The following is an 18,412-nucleotide window of genomic DNA, read 5'->3' as shown; positions in this document are numbered from 1 at the left end:
CGCTCCGGAATCCCGTTGAGCTGCCACATGCTCCTCCCTGGCCCCCGGACCATTTTTAGTCGAAAGCATACTGTGTTCAGAGGGACCCTCTCCGCAAGCTCTGCCTTATATGAATATGAGCTCACCAGGTTATCCGAGAGGGGCAGAGGGTCCAGAAAATTACTCAAGTAAGAGAAAGAAAGTACCAATCACTTAAAAATTACCCGGAGCAAAATATAAAGTTATGTGGGAATTTGGGTATTTTAAAGATCAAATTTATTCATATGAATAACATAATTACAAAATAACAAAATCTGTATTTTTTTTTCAAATATATATTTTTCTCAATATAAAACTTCTAAAAAAAATTTAAAAAACTGTGTGTGTCTGTATCTGGTGATTTTTTAGTTAAAACGTTTGTTTTTCATTCAGTGGGTAGAAAATCCAGACATTTTAAGTAAGAGTAAAAATACTTAATAATAAAATTACTCAAGTAAAAGTAAAAAGTACAGCGTAGTAAAAAATACTCGTAAAAGTACATTTTATCCAAAAAGTTACTCAAGTCAATGTAACTGAGTAAATGTAACTAGTTACTACTACGCAGCTCTGGAGGGGGAGCCTGATAAAACAACAGGAGGTTTATCGTCTCTGCCTCGCACTGACAGATGCAGCTGATATGAAACGACTTTCTTAAATTCACAGGATACAAAAAAAAAGAGGAGGGAAAAAAAGGCAACATTATTATTCAAAGCATCAGCCACCTAACACTTAAACATTTCAAGCTCAAACGGAGAAAACTGAGCATCAGAAAACAGGGATAAAGCGCCTGTTGCGGGGTGTGTTTGGCTTTTTAAAAGCGTCCTCGCCGGTGGGCGGAGCTAAGTCCTGTGTCATTACAGCAGAACCATCTGCTCTGGGCCGCTTCCTGACATCCGAGCTCGCAGTAAGTATGTGTACTGTATACAAAATTAGATCTGTGCAGGCAAGAGTCGCTCCCGTCGAGCAGGTCAACTGTTGTGGACTGGACGGAGTGTTTGATGGATTTACTGAGCTGGTACCGGAGCTGCCGCCGACAGGCGATTACAGCGCTCCATGGTGCCATGATTAATCTGACGTGCAGACTGTACATAACAGCGATATATTTGTTATTAAAAGGTTGCGCTGCACAACATGCAGGCTATTTTAATGACAGCAAACTGTGCATACTTTAAAAGGAGAACATAGACACTGCATTGAGCCAATGTGTGTCATATAGAAAACCAGAAACATGTTTAATGGTTCCTGGTGGATGTGTTAAAAATAGTGGCTCTACATGATTTCTTTCGTACCCGAGCTGGTGGACTGGCGTCAGCTGAGTCGACACTTGCATGTAAAGTCAAGCCAGCTCTCTCTTAAAGACCATCATCGCGCATATATGGTGCATTACGGTAATAGGTCAGTAGGGGGAGCTTGTAGGAGATAAAAATAGGAATGAAGCATAACTATAAAAAATGGATGACATCTACACATTCTTCCACATCCAAATTCTGTGTCCACAATGAATATTTTATAATTTTATTGCACATTTTTGGAGATAAACTCGGTCAAACTACCTCATAATGCCACATTTGCCTCATCTTCGTGGATTTATTTCTTCCAAATCTTCAGAGGTGACAGCAAAAGTTCTTGGGGATCTATTAAATTAAAATCTGTATCCAGAATAGATATTTTATAATATCATTATACTCTTTGGACTTGGTTTGTTATCAGTTATCCAAATAACCTCTGCATGTCCATACAGATAAGAAAATATATTTTGTAGCGTTATCAGAGATATCAGAGATATCCTACCTTCACAAGAAGTATTTTTTATTCTACAAAGTGTTTCAAATGAATAACTTACCCAGAGGTCTGTTTTACAAGGTAGAATGAATGAAAAATATACTATAAAAACAGATTAACAGACATCAAACAACTAAATCTTCTTTACTTCTGAATAATTATGCACAAACTTCTTGAACTTCAACTTTTAAGTAAATCTAATATGGACACACAGCATAGTCTCACTCTTTTCTCTGTGTACAATCATCTACAGGCAGTGCAAATACAAGCTGTCACATAATGTAATTCCCCACAAAAGTAAAATCAGTCAATGTTATCAATCGTAGTAGCCTATATTTTTCTCAAAAGTTTTATTAAAGTTAAGATTTATTTGTTAAATGCCTGTTAATCTGTTTTTAGATATTTTTTTCATTTATTCTGTCTTGTGAAAAGATTTCTTCAAAGGCTATTTTATATTTTAAAAAATGATTAAGTATTTATTGTGTATATATGTGTGTGCTATGCATATAAATGTTTTATGGCTGTGCTTCTCCTTTTCTCTTTTTCTTTTACTAATTATGTTGCTTTTGTTTTGAGCCCATCTTCTTCGGGTTACGATGTTGAGTTCTCTTTTATGACGTAGGAGGCGTTTCGCATTGTCCATGTATTCATTCATTGCTGCCTTGAAAAAGTTTTGTATATATATTTTAGACAGTATTCTGACTATTCCTAGTGTAAAAAAAATATCTGGCTGCCGTAAATGATATAGAAAAAATAAATATTAATTTTCAGAAACTATTATACTTAATTTTACTATAACTGATTAAAAATATTCACCAGCCGTGACTGACAAATTATTGCTTACAGTTACTAAATGGAAATTACGGTAACAAACCTATTCGAATCTGTTGTCAACGTAATCTTGGCAGCCAATCAGAGGAAGAAATGAGAGTTACGTCACCGCGTTCAGGAAATTTCTGATAGTCACGTAGTTATGGCAGACAGACTCCTCGCTGTCCTTGTAGCCGATATTTTGAAAGATTTAGAAAGCAGATGTCATTCTTCACAGTTTCATTGGAACCGGACTCTGGTTCTGTTTTTGTTGCCCGAAAAGCGAGCTATAAGCCCATCAGTTAGAAAGTAGGCGGGTCCTTGAACGGCATCCTGTGCTGCTATTGGTTTAAACTGTTGTTGGTATGGTTTAAATGTCTGGCGGTGATAAACAAAGATCTTGGTGTGAGGAGTTTTAGCTGTTACAACACTGTTGTCACTCTTGCTATAGACTTATTGTGATAAAGTCTTTGGTTTATTTTTGCTCCTTTTTTATGTTTAAACAGGGACAAGATGGTGACTAAAAGGATCCGCTCAGAGTACATGAAGAAGTTCAAAGACCCCAAATGGGAGACTTACACCAAGTGTTATGAGGAGATGCTGGCCTACAGGCTGACCCGGAGGCTGCTGGAGCACACACACAACCCCTGGTTCTGGAACGGCTCGGACAGCGACTCGGACTCGGGAGGAAGGAGCCCTCCTCACCCCAGTAAGAACCAGGTTGAAGCCGGCGGAGGCAGAGCTGAAACAGAGGAGCCCGAGGGGGTCAAGACGGGCAGACAGCAGGAAACCAGAACCACCGGAGCCGGACCTAGGCATGCTGTCCAGAACGAGGAGCAGATCAGGCCTGACCCACAGTCCTCAGCACACAGTAAGCGTTCAATTAAAAGAGTAATATAGCATCATGTTGTGATGTTTGCCTGTTATCGTGTGTGATATGACTCACTGCTTAGGTTCGCAGTGTGACGATATCAGGGAGTCAAACAAAGCAGTTCAGGGAGAGGAAGAGGAGTTTTCTGCTCCACTCCGAAACAAAGGTAAGCTATTGTCAAATGTCATTTTAAAATGCCGAGTACCTAAAGTATCACACAATTTAAGAGAAGCTTTCCAATTTTATTATGTTTATATATAATGTGCTATATTTTTGATAGGGGTGCACCAATTTATCAGCGCTGTTTTCCTTAATTTTGGGAGATCATTGATCGGCCATTACTTGCATGTTAAGCTGATCTACCTCAGCAATGGTCTAAAAATCAGCCGTTGTCCTCTTCTTGTCTCTTGTGAGAGAGGTTTGACTGACAGAGCGTCCCACCAGGTCACCTTTGCATGTTTGGAGTTAACAACAGTCACTCCATTGTTAAAAACTCAGTGACTTTCCTGCTATATTTAGCAGCATTTCAGACAAAAAGTGATTGGTATCGGCCAAAACTGGAATCGGCAAGTAAGGCTTTTTAGAGATCTGAAATCAGAAATCGGCTGGAAAACTGCAATTAGTGCGACCCTAATTTTTGATCTTCATTCTAGTCGGTAGGAAAACAGATGTATCTCTGAATTAGTATTGAATTAATCAGATAATACACATACCTTTAACATTTCTGCTGAAAACAGTACTTTAAGTTATTGTCAACAAGCCTCTTTTCAGGGAAAATATTTCAGGTTTCTACCTTTTTCTTTCTTTTTTTTTTTAGCAATAATGTTTACAGTCATTCTGGTTGTAACAGAAAAATTGTGTTGTTATTCACTGAAGATCAGAAAACGAATAATTAGCTTAAAATGGTTTCAGAGTAATTTTGCTATAGTTAGACAGTCACACTGAAAAAATAAGAGAAATAAATTCATTTTCCTGCATGTAGATATTGACTTGAAAAAGTGACTTGTAATTTGAATTTTCTGCAAAACACTCCATGGAAAGGATTGTGATATTTGACTGTCAAATCAAATATAAAATAGCCTTTGATGAAATTTTTTCACAAGATAGAATAAATGAAAAAATATCTAAAAACAGATTAGTCAGAACCTCTCACCACTGAAAACATTTTCTGCTTTTTGTGCAAAAACAAAACAAACAAAAAAACTAAACTTTATGGGAAACGGATCAGTCTGAGATGATGTAACACATTTTTTAAACCAGTTGCTACTCCTGTCGCTGTAAATGTTTGTTTTTTGATACAGAAAAATCAGCTTCAAAACTGAAACTATATATATTCTACACAAAAATGTAGAAAAAAAATAAATAAATATATGATTAAAACACTTTTTAAAAAAAAATAGAATTTACACAAAACTCCCCAAATGGCATAGTTTTCCCTTCACCTGGTTCAAATTCACTATTTTGATTAGTTTTTTTGTTTTAAATATCTGAAACCCGGCCAAACTAGTGGTGTGACCTTTCCTGTTTAATTCTCAGTTTTCACCTAATGCTATTGTGTTATTATTATTATTATTATTATTATTGAGTAGTTATGAGGCAACAGTGGAGAAAATGTAAACTGCTGCTGTGGCAGTTGCTCAACAAGTTGTTGCTAGGTAACCAAAGAATGAGAGAGTTGCTAGGCAACCAAAGAGCGAGTGAGGGAGTTGATTCCACCAACCTTTAGTTTGAGCAGTAAAAGTCTTTCCTCTGCCTACATCTCCCAGAATGCCATACGATTCTGGATCAGAATCCAATGAAATTATTGATAATTCTATCGAACGTGTTGGTATTGATCATGTGTGCATTGCAATATATACTGTTACTGATTTATTGTCCAGCCCCAGGTTAGGATTTGTTAAAGTTTTTCTTTTCATTTTCCAGAAAAAGAGACGAGAGCAGCCCGACCTCACCAAGGAAAACCCTCCAAATCAACGAGACCAGCCTGGCGCTCCAAGCGCGTGAGGCCTGTACGGCAGCTCAAAGAGGACACAAAGGAGAAACGCCATGCTTTCGCTCTGTATGGCTCAGGAGAAAAGGATGCAGACATCGCAAATAGGAAGACTCACAACGTCGGTCCTGCAGCTTCTACTGCTGAGGTGACGTAATGCCTGGTGTACCTGTCATTCTCTAAACATGAAATATAACCGGTCGTTTCACGGACAGATTCATGAATCGGCTCTGCGTGCTAAGACCAGACGGCAGGTGGAGCGGCAGATCCAGTCCCGGCGACCTGGGCGGCGTCGGGCCAAGTCAGCGGACCCAAATAAAGCCGAGATGGCGGTTCAACCCGAGTTCAACCCCTGGCTCACTGAGTACATGCGCTGCTTCTCCGCTCGCTCCCGATAGGACAGCGGCAGAACATCAGCACCAACAGCCATCATTCCTGCCTCTAGAAACAGCGGAAGTTCAGACACATGGCACATTTTACGAGCTCTAAGTCTCACTGCGACTTGTCTTCATGAAAAACATCTCAAACTCAGGGATTTTATACAAGATGGAGGACAATCATGGAAGAAAAGTTTTGGTAGTTTTACGACGAACTGAAGTTTTGTCACATAAAGACATTTGGTAACACTTGATCTTGAAGGGGTGTGCATAGTGGTGCGTTCACACCGAACGCGTTACGCGCGTCAAAAACGCGTCGACGCTTCAAGTTTGACGCATGTGTACTTTGAAGTCAGACGTTTGACATTTTGCTCTAGATGTCAGTCGCTCTAGTCGGACGTTGAGAGGAGACTCCTTGGCGTACATGTCCCTCAAACTCTTCCACCGTCTCCTGCATGTTTTGTCTAAATAAATACAACGTTTTTTTAACGTGTTTCAACGTTTTTGCTGGACGGATTTGGATAGATCAAATGCGGGGAAATATTTTTCAAATAGTTATAACTTACTCAACATCCCAACTTCCTCGCTGATCCTCTCCCAAGTCAAGTCCTTTCTATTCCTGTCTGTGTAGTCGTAGCTCGATTGGTCGTAGATTACAGGACGAGAGCAAACAGCGACAATTAGTTTATTCTCCATAGTTTTATTTTTCTGAGATCACGTCGGAAAATGCAAAACTACGACTGGCTAAAGTTCAGATTTTCCAGCGTTGAACGCATCAAACACTGGAAACGCTTCAAATCGCGCAGTACTTGACGCGCCTCCACATATGACTGTTTATGTCTGTTGTAATGAAGTTTAATTTGGTAAATAATGACTTTAAATGAACGTTTTAATTGCACTTTGCATTAAAAATGGCATTAACAAATTAAATTCTATAACATTCAGTCTTATGCACATCCCTTCAAATGAAGCTTTACCAGACATTTAAATTAGTGTTAGTAGTTCACATTGAATCTTACAGCCATACTTTGACGCAAATCCTTTAAGACATCCAGTAAAAGGACGACTTTGTTATGGAGATGATGATCTACAGAGGAGCGACTCCTGGGTAAAAGAATCGGATGAAGATTCCGGTTCTTGAAGAAACTTTTGAACTTGTATAAACAATAATTCAAGGATTCAGTGTTGGCCAGAAGTTTACATACTCATCGTTTTGTTAGGGAGGAGTGATGAGGCAACATATAGCAAGAGTAAGGTGAGCAGGTTTGAATTAGTTTAGGAGAGGAGCAGGAGGAGGAGGAGGAGGAGGACCAGCAGGAGGCGCTGCAGTCCCCAACCTGCAGACTCAGCGTGACGTCAAGGTGAGCAGCTCTTCATCCATCTGCCTCTTCCTCACCCACACAGCGCTGTTTTCCTCTCAGAACCAACTAAATCTATTTTAATACTCCCAAAAGTACATTTTTTCTTTTCAAAAAGGTAACTCAAGTAAATGTAACTAGTTACTGTTGAACTCTGAATGCTGCACACAGCTCATCAAACCTCAGAAATCTTTCAACAGTTAAACTAACTTAGCTTTATCATCATGACTGTAACGTTTCTGATTTGTAATAAAACCTGCAGAGTGTCTAAATCTGTTTATTGTGGTTTAACTGGAATTATGATAAAGAAGATATAAACAGTTTGGATTTTGTTTTCCTGTTGCAAACCGGTCACTAATTTCACTTTTTTCTCTGTTTCGCTCCACGATTTTCTTGTCTGAATTACAGCTTGTAACGATGTTGGTTCTGGATGTGGTGATAAAAGGAACAGAAAGTTTCCTCCATCTGCCTGGAAGAGGCTCATCAGCGGGGAAAAATACCCAGAATGCACCAGGAACACCTGGTTTTATTTAGAAATGTTCTCAAATTATTTAGACTCATACCTGCTTCCTTGACATTTTGAAACATTTCCTGTCGTCACCATCTTTAAGGGATTTTATTCTTTCTTCTGTCTCCTTTTGGGTTTTTGCTGTCTTCCTTCATCTAGTTATTGTTCATAAATTAAGACTGCTGGTTTAACTTCAGGCAGATTGCGTCCTTTTTAATTTAAAATAAACTAAAAGATTGTAAAACATTTTCTTAACTAGGTGTTAATCAGGGTCACTCTAGATCTTTTTCCACATGTAACTTCTTTTTTTTTTTTTACCAGAAAAAAACAAAATGATCAATTTAGTGTGTGGGATACGGTCAGCTTAGATCCAGTCCAAAGTATAACAGAGATTATAATCTGAGATTTCTGTCACTGAATGTTTTGAAGCCAAACAGAAAAGTGAAAAAAATGATGTAAATATTAATAGTTTACTTGTGTTAATATGAAATGTTGTAATTATTTTTAAAATGTTATATTTGTGGTTGCTGTTAACTTAAACTAGTTTGTATTGCCACATTAACTGTTTAATCATGATTACACTTGAAACTTATAAATATAAACTATATTTTGCTTTTGATCAAATATTTTACAGAAGTTAAACATTAGAAACGGTGGGAAGACTGTTTTATCTCTTTTTCGTCATTGTTGTAGCATCATGTTCATTATTAGTCTGTAATTATGTGCAGCATTTCACTTTAAAAACAATCAGTTGATTTTCTGTGTTCTCAGATAAATGCGGAGAAACAGAAAATGTTTATTGTTTAGGTTTCTACAGTAATACTTTCACAGTTTCTTCTGTTTTTCACAAAATCTGTACAAACATTTAAATGACTGAAAGATGAACGTCGGCTCATGTGACCTGAAGCTTTTAGTGAAACATTTTTCTACCACATTGCTGAGTTTGTGACTGGCAGCATCAAAATATACCAACCTTTTCAAATGATCACACTTTAAAAACTGCTAAGATTTTAAATCTGATCATTTTTACCCTTTTAAATCTTTAGGTAGAGATTTGAGCCTATTTGAGCAGAGTGGAGGAAATAAAAAGTTTAATTTTTTTTACGTTGTAAGCTTTTGAAAACTTGGTTTTCCTGTTCAGGTTCATCTAAATAAAACAGTTTGATTTAAAAAAAAAAAATCAGTTTTGAGTATTTTAATAATGCAAATAAAGAAAGAGGTGGAGATTTATTACACAGAATTTAAACCTGAATTGATTATTTCTATTAGCCAGAGTTGGCAAATAGAAACTTCTTGAGGAACTTTTTGATACTTTTAGGAGTATTTTTACTACAATGTGTTTTTTACTTCATTATAAAGTATCAGATATCCAATGTGAGTACCGTAACTTCACTGAATGATCAAAGTGAAAAAAATGATTTGGAAAATGTTTTCCTTTGCCTGTTTTTGTTGTTTTGTAATTATGTTAATATGAATTATTTTTTATGTTAATATGAATTATTTATGTTGGTTCTTAAATTATCAAAAATTTCACATAGCTTAATATTTCGGTCCAACTAATGATGTAATTATTAAATATTAAATTGTTTTGATCAGTTAGTAATTATCTTTTTACCAAATACTCTTTTACTCTTGAGTAATTTCTTAGACAGCTACGTTTTACTTCCAAGTATATCTATAGAAAGCTTAGTGGAAGGAAGAAATGTGGATCTCCCACTGAGATCCAGAGGGAGGTTTTTAGTTTGTGATGATTTGATCATAAAATAATCATTGTTTGAAATATAACGGTATATGTAATACATTTATTAGAATATCACTTTTTGAATCAAATTACAGAAAAAACTGAACTTTTAGATGATTTTCAAATCAGAATATAAAGGATTCAAATGAATAAATTTTTGAGTTTGACTCTAAATATTGAAGTTTTTCCTTCACAGATGTGAAGCTGTAGAGAAATAAAAAAACAAAAACACATATCCGGTGATGTATTTGTTTGTTTTATTTCAAAAACATATGCCAATTATCATAAACAATAAATTAAAAATCTATGATATTTATGACAAAACATACATGGAAACAAAAGAATCCGATGACAAAAAACAAAACACAAAATGACGACATCCAGATGTGAAACAGCGAAAGCCACCGTCGTATTTCAGACTAAATATGAAAAGCTGCTTTAGTTTGAACCGTGATGGAAAAGTTTAGAGTTTTGTCCTTATTATGGCTTTAATTAAGCTATGTAGGAAGATGATAACTAAAGCAAAGTGACGTGTTAACCTTAAAAGATTAAAATAAATAAAGCACACAACAGATAAGCTTCTGACTGCAGCTGTGATTGGTTAGCATCAGTCGGGTTTTCATGTAAACAAGCAACAATTAGTGAGAGATCTGCCACTTCACTGGCTGCAGGACAAACGAGTTACACAACCGTTAAACTTGTTAAAGTGGCGACCCGTCCTTCACACACGGAGCACGAGGAGCCAGTGTTTTTAAATATACAGTGGAGCATGAAAATGATGCTAATATGACTTCTAATGTGTTACAGATGGAATATCAGCTATAATAAAATACTCCGTCTGGAAAGCATGCGTCGGTCTCTATTTACAGAAACTCTGTACAGCGAAGAAAGGGAAACCAGGGGGTTTAATGCAAGAAAGGCAGCGGGGAAGGGAGGGTGTGTTAGCTGAGGAGGAGTTAATGAGGGCAACGTTTGGTGTTTAAACTAGAGAGGGAAACAAAGAGAGAACAGAAGTTCAGGGGGGTTAAAGTTTGGTTTCCATGCCAAAGAGTCGATGATAAAGTCGTCTGGTTTGCATCAATTCATCCACATTCAAGCTGGAGCAAAACGCCAACCTATTTTACTAACAAATTATCCAGTCAAATCTTGTTTATGTTATATGGACTGAAGGTGGACTCCAGACTGCATCGGAGGGAATACAGTGTGAGACATGCAAACGTTTAGCATCCTGGGTGGGATGGTCGGGGGCCATTTTGGTCCAGTAAAGCAGCAAACTGCTGGGAAGATGGCCGATCTGAGGGAGGGGAGAGGGGCCAGAAGGACTTCTCAGCTCTCTGCACATGCAGAAATGAAAATAAAGACTCTGAAGGGTCCGTGCAAAGGTCATGGGAGGGGTCACCAGCCAGCAACCTGAACCCAACACTGTCAGGCCCTCCATGGCTCTTCTTCTTCTTCTGGTCTTTATAAACCTGCCCAAACAGAAACACTGGGTGAATAAGCAACAATGCAATTTAAAAAAAACATAAAGGATGAATTATGAGGCAGTCATGGTTAACAAAAAGGTGAGAAATAAATTAGAACTGAAATGATTAATCGTGATTAATCAAATATGAAGTAATTGTGCTGAAAATTTATCATTGCGGTCAAATCTCCAGGTTGTGATATCTGAAACATTATGACTGTGAATGCAAACATGCCCTGATTAGGATTTCAAAGTAAATCTAAACTCTGCAACAATAGATTAGAGCTGAAACGATTAATCAGATTAATCGTGATTAACTGATGTTATCGTAACATCTTGTTCTCAAAATGTATGTTTGCATTCAAATCTCCAGGTTGAAATTTGAAGCATTATGATTATAAATGCCCTGATAAACATCTCAAAGTATGTGTAAATTCTGTTATAATAGATTAGAACTGAAGCGATTAATCGGATTAATCGATTATCAAAGTTATGGTCAACTAATTTACTAATCGATTGTTAACTAGAGTGTAGAGACCCCAAAAAATTATATTTTACTGAAAGAACAAGATATTCAAAGTAGTAATTAAAGCAAATCCGTTCAAAAACTAAATACATTTTATGCTTAAGATAAAGAATGAATATTTTCTGTAAATATTTTTGACTCAAAACTCCTCAAGCAGCATTTTAGCTTCACCTGTTCAAATTCTTAAATTTAGATGCATCCTGTGCTAAAACTAAATGCTGTGCTGTTGCATTTTAAGCAATAAAATGTTTATTTTCTTATTTAAAAACAGAAACATATTTGTTTATTTGCATTTTTATGTATTTTTAATATTGCATAAAACAGGCTCAAGTGGTTAAATTAAAAAATATGCAGAATGTGTCAATTTTTTAAAAACTGATTAATTTATTACTTGTCAAAATAATAGAATAAAATAAATAAATGTACCCATAATTATATTATTGCATCATTAAAGCGGAACTCCTGATTTAATGAAGGTGTAATTAATGACTTATGTACTGATTTCATTGGAAACCTCTGGTTCTCTAAACCTTTTCACCTTCATGTAGTGAATTGCATGGAGTCCACTAGCAGCCGCAGTCCTGGGAGCCCTGCGGCTGAGCGCGGCGCGGAGAGCGCAGCTGTCGCAGCGCCGCGTCGCCGTACTGGATGCCTGAACCCATCCGCTCTGGATCCAACTCCCCTAGAGAGGCGACCAGACAGCAGAGGAAAAGTTAGAAGAACCGAGAAGAACCGAGGCGCGTTGGATTTACATAACCAAGAAGAAAGAAGAAAGGTTTGGTGACTGCCAACAGAACGAGGCTAAAGTAGTTTCCAGATGAATAAACTGGAAAATATACTCAAGTAAGAGTAGCACTACTACTACAACATAGTTTTACTCAAGTAAAAGTTACCAAGAAATTACTCAAGTAAGAGGAAAAAAGTATTTGGTAAGAAGTCCACTGAAGTACTGAGAAACTGATCAAATTATTAGTAATTTAATATTAAAAATTACATCATCAGACGGAGAGAAATATAAAGTCAGGTGAAAAATGTTGGTATTTTAATGAACCAAAATGACAAATATTCATACAAGTAACAAAAAAATAACAAAAACAGACAAAAGAAAATGTTTCCAAATAATTTTATTTCTCCATATGAAACTGATAAAACTTTAACAAAAACTGGAGGTGTGTGTCTGATGAATTTTAAAAAAAAAAACATTTTTGTCTTTCATTCAGTGGGTAGAAAACCCACTGAAATTTTATTCAAGTAAGAGTAAAAATACTTCACAATAAAGTTACTTAAATAAAAGTAAAAAGTAGTAAAAATACTCGTAAAAGTAATTTTGTTCAAAAAAGTAACTCCAGTAAATGTAACTGAGTAACTGTAACTCTGACTTGGATGAAGCGATGGTCTGTGCTGGGCGACGGGTCGGGTTCCTACCAGACTCGATCTTGTTGAGGATTTTGCGAGCGCACTGGACGAAGGCCTCCTCGACGTTCTCCCCCGTCAGCGCGCTGGTCTCCAGGAACATCAGCTCTGAGACACAAACACCCGCAGATTAGAGCCTCTGGTTTTCTGCACACAGCATGGCGAGTGAGTCAAACATCATCTGTTCAGATCCTCCAACTGAGCAGCGGTGACCAAACTGAGGCCCGGGGGCCAGAAATGGCCCCCAAATGCAATTCAAGAATGATACAGATTTGTTCATTAAGCTTTTTATGTTTAATCAGTGTAAGATTATCGCTGACACAGCAGTAGAAAATGTTAAGTCGTATTTTTATAATAAGTAGAACTACATCAATCCAGAAACTTTTACTGAAAAGCCGACATCACTGAGCCCAATTCAGCTTTTAGTTTATTAACTTTTATGAATATAGCAGGAGTTTTCACAGAAAGAGACCCAAATTCTGCTGAGAATAAATTAGTTCGATCAAGTCCCAAATGTGAAAACTAAACAAATTTCTTCTAATAGAACAAAAAAAAAAAAAGCGAGTCTACTTTATTGGCTTGATTTTTAAAATTTTCTTTTCTCGTGAGTTTTGTTGACTCGACAGTTTTGGACGGCCCTGAAGTTCAGCTGTTGATGAGTTTATGACGTCTTCCTGATGTGAAACTGCCACTAAACTTCAGACTCATTGACTGATTTATTGACGCAGATTGTTTTTAATTCGGTCAGAAAGCTTCCTGGATCAGCCGGTACCGTTTTCCTGAGCGAACCGCGACGCCTCCAGGAACGTGACCTCTCTGTCGGCGTCCAGGTCCTTCTTGTTCCCGCAGAGGATGATGACGATGTTTTGACTGGCCAGCATCCTGGCGTCGCTCAGCCACGTGGTCAAAGCGTTGTACGTTTCCCGACTGCAGAGACGGACAGGAGTGAACAGGCGAAGCTGCAGAAACGGATCTACGACTGGGTTCGGTTTGGTACCTGGTGATGTCGTAGACCAGCAGCGCTCCTGCGGCTCCTCTGTAGTAACTTCTGGTCACAGACCTGACGGACGCAGACACACAGCAGATTAACGGAGATCTGGATAAACACAGTCAAGCCATCACAGACATTCTGGATGTCAGGTTTTCACTGGATCAAAATGCTGCTGCTGCCAAAACATCACAACTCTTCATGTCCTGAACAAGATGGAGTCAAAAATTAAATAATCAGATTTATTCAAAGGTTCAGAAAGTTTAGAAATAATCCAGGATTAGTTCCGACTTTAGTGTTAAAATATCAAATGTCCTTTTATTTTATATGAAACCCTGAAAATGACAACAATCTTAAAAAGAGGTTTATATGTCTGAAGTAATAGATTAATAACAGAATAGATTATTCTGTATTGATCCCCAAAGTCGTTTTCGTTTTGGGCCAAATCCAGATCAAAATGCTCTTAAAGGGCCGGTTGTGCCAGAATATAATGATAAAACCTGTTCAAGCTGTTAAAATATCAATGAATTCTTAAAATTTAATATTATTGAACATCTTTTCAGTCCTTCCAGGATTTTGTGATTCTTTTTGTGATTTTTTCACAGTAAAAATCAAAGTGTTTGTGGTAGTAATTTGGAAATATTTACGATGTTTGCATTTATTTATGACGGTCAATGCGACTGTTTATTACTCGCTGTACAGATCATAAACTATAATCTGACATCAATTAAAGCTGAGGCAGCTGTTTAGCACAAGTAAGAAAGTTTTGACAATTTTTGGGAAAAATCTGCAATAAACTCCCAATTATGAATTGGCAGAAAAGAGTGAGGGGATTTGTTGATTTTATGTAAATTTCCACAATAATTTTCAAGAAACTGGAGGAACTGATTGATAAAAACTGCATTAATTTGATTGATAACACAATATTTAAGCACACTTCGAGTCTAGAATCTAGAGGACCACATAAAAAGCTATGGCGGGCCAGATTTGGCCCACGAGCCTCAAGTTTGACACGTGTCCTCAAAAAATTGCTTACATTTTTAAGCTTCCTAACTTTTTTGATCTCCTGAAGTCTAAAGAATATAGTTTAAGTTAAAGTATTCAGTCTGTTTTTGTTAATGGTTGCCTACGGTAACGCCTCGCTTCCGTCACTCCATCTCTGCTTCTGATTGGCTGATCAGCGCTGCTTGACGACTCTTCTGGAAGTTCTGGTTTCTGGTGAGTTTAAGGTTTGTGAAGGTCAAACAAAAACATCCGGATTAAACTCAGGATGGATTACCGTGCTGGATTAAAAAAGTTTAATGTATTTATCCTAAGTTGTGTCAAACTCAGTTCCAAACCATAAAGTGAGGGACAAGTGAACATCCAAACACCAGTGACCAGAGCAACATCATTTATCGTTTCAGACATTTTCTAATGCACTGTGTTGTTTTTCTTCTTAATCGTTTTATTCCAGCTGTGTTGCTTGTGGTCGTTACTGGTTGGTCTGAGGTAATAAAGGCTGGATGCTCCGTGTTAACGATGCGATTCACCTGAAGCGTTCTTGTCCTGCGGTGTCCCAGATCTGCAGTTTGACCGTTTTGTTGACGACACTGATGATCTTTGAGCCAAACTCCACACCAATCGTGTGGTTAGATTCATCCTTAACTGGAAGGAAAAAAAACATAAAATAAATTAACATGCAGGTCCTGTCGTCATTAAAATATTTAAAACTGTCTCAGTTAATCAACCTAAGAAATTGAACAAAACTATTTGAAATCTGAAAGCAGAGGAAGCCGTAAGAGAAGCTGAACGCTTCCACGTCTTCCTGACTTACATCTCTTCTCTATGAACTGGTGCAGCAGGCAGGATTTGCCTGTCCCAGCATTCCCAATCACCAGGAATTTAAAGAGGAAATCTGCAGATGGGAGATAGAAAAAAAAAACCTTAAGAAAATGATTTTATATTCTGTAAAGTTTTGCATTCGAGAGAACTGCTGCCTTGGAGCAAGAATGTCGGCCTGGAAAACAAAAACAAAACAAAGAATCATCCGTTTGTCTGTCATGTTTGGTTTTACATTTCTGTAAATAGATTTGGGAGGTTAGTGATGTTCTTAATGCTGTGAAGAACAGGCAATCAGTTATCATGCAATACTATCTGAGAGGCCATACAGATTAAATAAAACCCTGTTAAAAGATGCTTTGTGATCATTTCACACACTAACGTTTAACATCATAAACATTCAGCGTTAACCATACATTAATTACCAGTAATTCCAGATTACTTTAATTGAAAGGGACCTTAAACAGGCATCTGCTTTGGACAGTTGCAGTCCAAAGTAACTTTATAAGCAGCAGCCATGTCAGCAAGTAACTAATTCAATACTTTGAATTCAACATCTCATCTAGACTAAGAGTTAAAGTTTTCTAATCTAGCAAGCAGACTGCAGATTCTCCTAAATGTTTTAGAGTCCTGATCTTAACATCAACCTGTCTGTCTGGGAATGCCTGGAGGTCCAGAAGGATCTGAGGAATCTGGGAATGCCTAGAGGTCCAGAAGGATCTGAGGAATCTGGGAATGCCTGGAGGACCAGAAGGATCTGAGGAATCTGGGAATGCCTGGAGGTCCAGAAGGATCTGAGGAATCTCACATCAGATCTGTGACCTGACCTCCAACAACCAACAGGCTAAAAAACTACAGGCACAAAGCAAACTGGTTTCGTTTGATTTGGGTTTTCCTTCGCTGCGATTTGTTATTAACATTTTCACTTTTGAAAGTAAAGTCTTCCCATTTCTGCCTAAAAGTGTTGCAGATATAGCACAAAAAATTTAACACCAGATCCATTAGGATGCAGCATTTAGTTTATCATTAAATAAATAGCGCATAGCGGCATACATGGTAGAGCATTCACTAAATAAAGCAATAAAGCAACACAAAACGTCCTTTTTAAGAGAAGAGTTACAGATTTCTAAAGGCTTTATTATATCCCTGTGCTATCATCCATTCAAATAGGATATTCTTGTGTTTTTTGTTCTTCTCTAAGCATGTAAACCCTAAAAGGTCAGTTTGATCCATAAGAACCGCCACGGTAAACTCGACTGTAAGACCTATTTAGACTGACAGCTTTGTTCAGAGACTTGAGTCGCTTTGTAAGTGGCTCGGTTAGCCTGGAAGCTATGTGTTTTCGTTGGGAAAAAGCCCTATCGACACACCTGCCTCCTTCTCCTCCCTGCGGCTAAAGAAACAAGCTAACAGCGGCCCCTCCGCAACAACACCGCCCGCTTACCGTAGGACTCTGACATCGCCAGGGTGGCGGCTTAACAGCAAACCGATGGGAGCGAAAAACAGCAGCTGACAAATAAATTGCTAGCTAAGTAAAGAAATATAGTCCCGTCGAGGATTTCCGTGGATTCCAGCTGATTTTCCCTTCCGATTTCCCGTGTGTTGTTTCAAAATAAAAGCTTTTTGTGGCGAATCCATAACATTTTCCATGTAATGACTCAAAATGACCACGAGGTGGTGCTGTTACTGCTCAATTAATAATGCTGAAATGTTACGTTGTGGTCTCACAATCATGCGGTAGACTGGAGTCTTGACACCTTCCACAAAAATGAAGCGTAACAATGTTCAGTGCTGAAGAAGCTTTATCGGAGTGCTTTATCAAGGCTTATTCATGGAAAGTTAAGTGAAGGGAAAAAACCTTTGTCGAAAATGACACTGCGAAACCACAGAATGTTATTTTCAGTCTAATTTCTAATACAAATACTTGAAATAGGTCAAAAGTAACTTACAAGTAACTTTTCCGCACAATATAAGAGCTTGTTTTCAGAAAACAATTCCTTAATATTTATGAAAAACTACTTGTTTAGAGACTTGAGTGTCTCAACAAAAATATTTTCCTCATATTATAAGTGAAATAATCTGCCATTTTTCATCAATATTAAGGAATTGCTGACTCTAAACAAATTCTTATATCTTGCTGAAAAGTTACTTATAAGTTAGTTTTGTTTTATTTCTAGTTTAGTAAGATATTTGCACTAGAAACAAAGTCAAAAAATACTTTAATGTTTTTGCAGTGGATGCACAAGTAGCAGGAATAACCATAGCTATTTGCTTTGAATGGATAAAGCAAAACCCATTCAAGAGTTTGGGGTTTGTGATTTTGTCACCATACATTGATCCAGCACCTGGTGTAAAACTATCATACTTCTAGTTGATCCACCAATAAACTAGAGGAGTTAGGAGCATCTTACACCAGGTAAGGAGAAAAAGGGCTGGACAAAATGCCTGTTAATCTCAAGTCCTGTTTTCAGATGAAAATAAAGTTTGATCTCTCATGGAAATCAAAGTCCTAAACAGTTTGGAGGAAGAATGGAGAGGAACAGACTCTACCCGACCAAACTGCTAAAAGTATCAATACCTGGATCAATGACCACTGTATTTTGGTACTTGATGAACCAACAAATTGGTCTGACTTAAGCCTCACATAATTTACGGCGTATTATCATGAGGAGGACGAGTGACACCCAGTGATGCAGATATGCTAATGGTAGTAAAGCAACCAAAACTTCCTTAAAACCTCCATTGTA

At 37.5% G+C, this 18,412-nt stretch overlaps 2 protein-coding genes across 5 annotated transcripts; one reads left to right on the top strand and one right to left on the bottom strand.

Moving 5' to 3' along the window:
• The first annotated feature begins 483 nt into the window (after positions 1 to 483).
• Positions 484 to 8,871, top strand: ccsapb (centriole, cilia and spindle-associated protein b). Of its 4 annotated transcripts, none has more exons than XR_015762536.1 (6): positions 484 to 922; positions 3,117 to 3,481; positions 3,564 to 3,647; positions 5,405 to 5,619; positions 5,687 to 7,209; positions 7,615 to 8,871. XR_015762536.1 is itself a non-coding variant. In XM_014997709.2 (5 exons), exons 2-5 carry the CDS (start codon positions 3,124 to 3,126, stop codon positions 5,867 to 5,869), a joined length of 840 nt encoding a protein of 279 aa, XP_014853195.2. In that variant the 5' UTR covers positions 484 to 922; positions 3,117 to 3,123; the 3' UTR covers positions 5,870 to 8,871. The 4 variants fall into 4 exon arrangements, 1 of the variants encoding a protein (XP_014853195.2); XR_015762537.1 differs by lacking the exon at positions 484 to 922 and adding an exon at positions 2,383 to 3,015; XM_014997709.2 differs by having other exon boundaries at positions 5,687 to 8,871.
• An 819-nt stretch (positions 8,872 to 9,690) lies between these two features.
• On the bottom strand, positions 9,691 to 17,277 carry rab4a (RAB4a, member RAS oncogene family). The gene is made up of 8 exons (XM_014997711.2): positions 17,110 to 17,277; positions 15,661 to 15,741; positions 15,377 to 15,491; positions 13,854 to 13,916; positions 13,629 to 13,783; positions 12,869 to 12,964; positions 11,982 to 12,125; positions 9,691 to 10,924 (listed from the first exon to the last, which is right to left on the bottom strand). Exons 1-7 carry the CDS (start codon positions 17,123 to 17,125, stop codon positions 12,010 to 12,012), a joined length of 642 nt encoding a protein of 213 aa, XP_014853197.1. The 5' UTR covers positions 17,126 to 17,277; the 3' UTR covers positions 9,691 to 10,924; positions 11,982 to 12,009.
• Positions 17,278 to 18,412: the final 1,135 nt, after the last annotated feature.

Source organism: Poecilia mexicana, unplaced genomic scaffold (assembly GCF_051168715.1).
Source record: "Poecilia mexicana isolate PSO_F unplaced genomic scaffold, ASM5116871v1 scaffold_3, whole genome shotgun sequence".
In the NCBI taxonomy this organism is placed as follows: domain Eukaryota; kingdom Metazoa; phylum Chordata; class Actinopteri; order Cyprinodontiformes; family Poeciliidae; genus Poecilia; species Poecilia mexicana.
The sequence above is the reverse complement of the archived record's forward strand: the minus strand, read 5'-3'. Positions and strand labels throughout refer to the sequence as shown.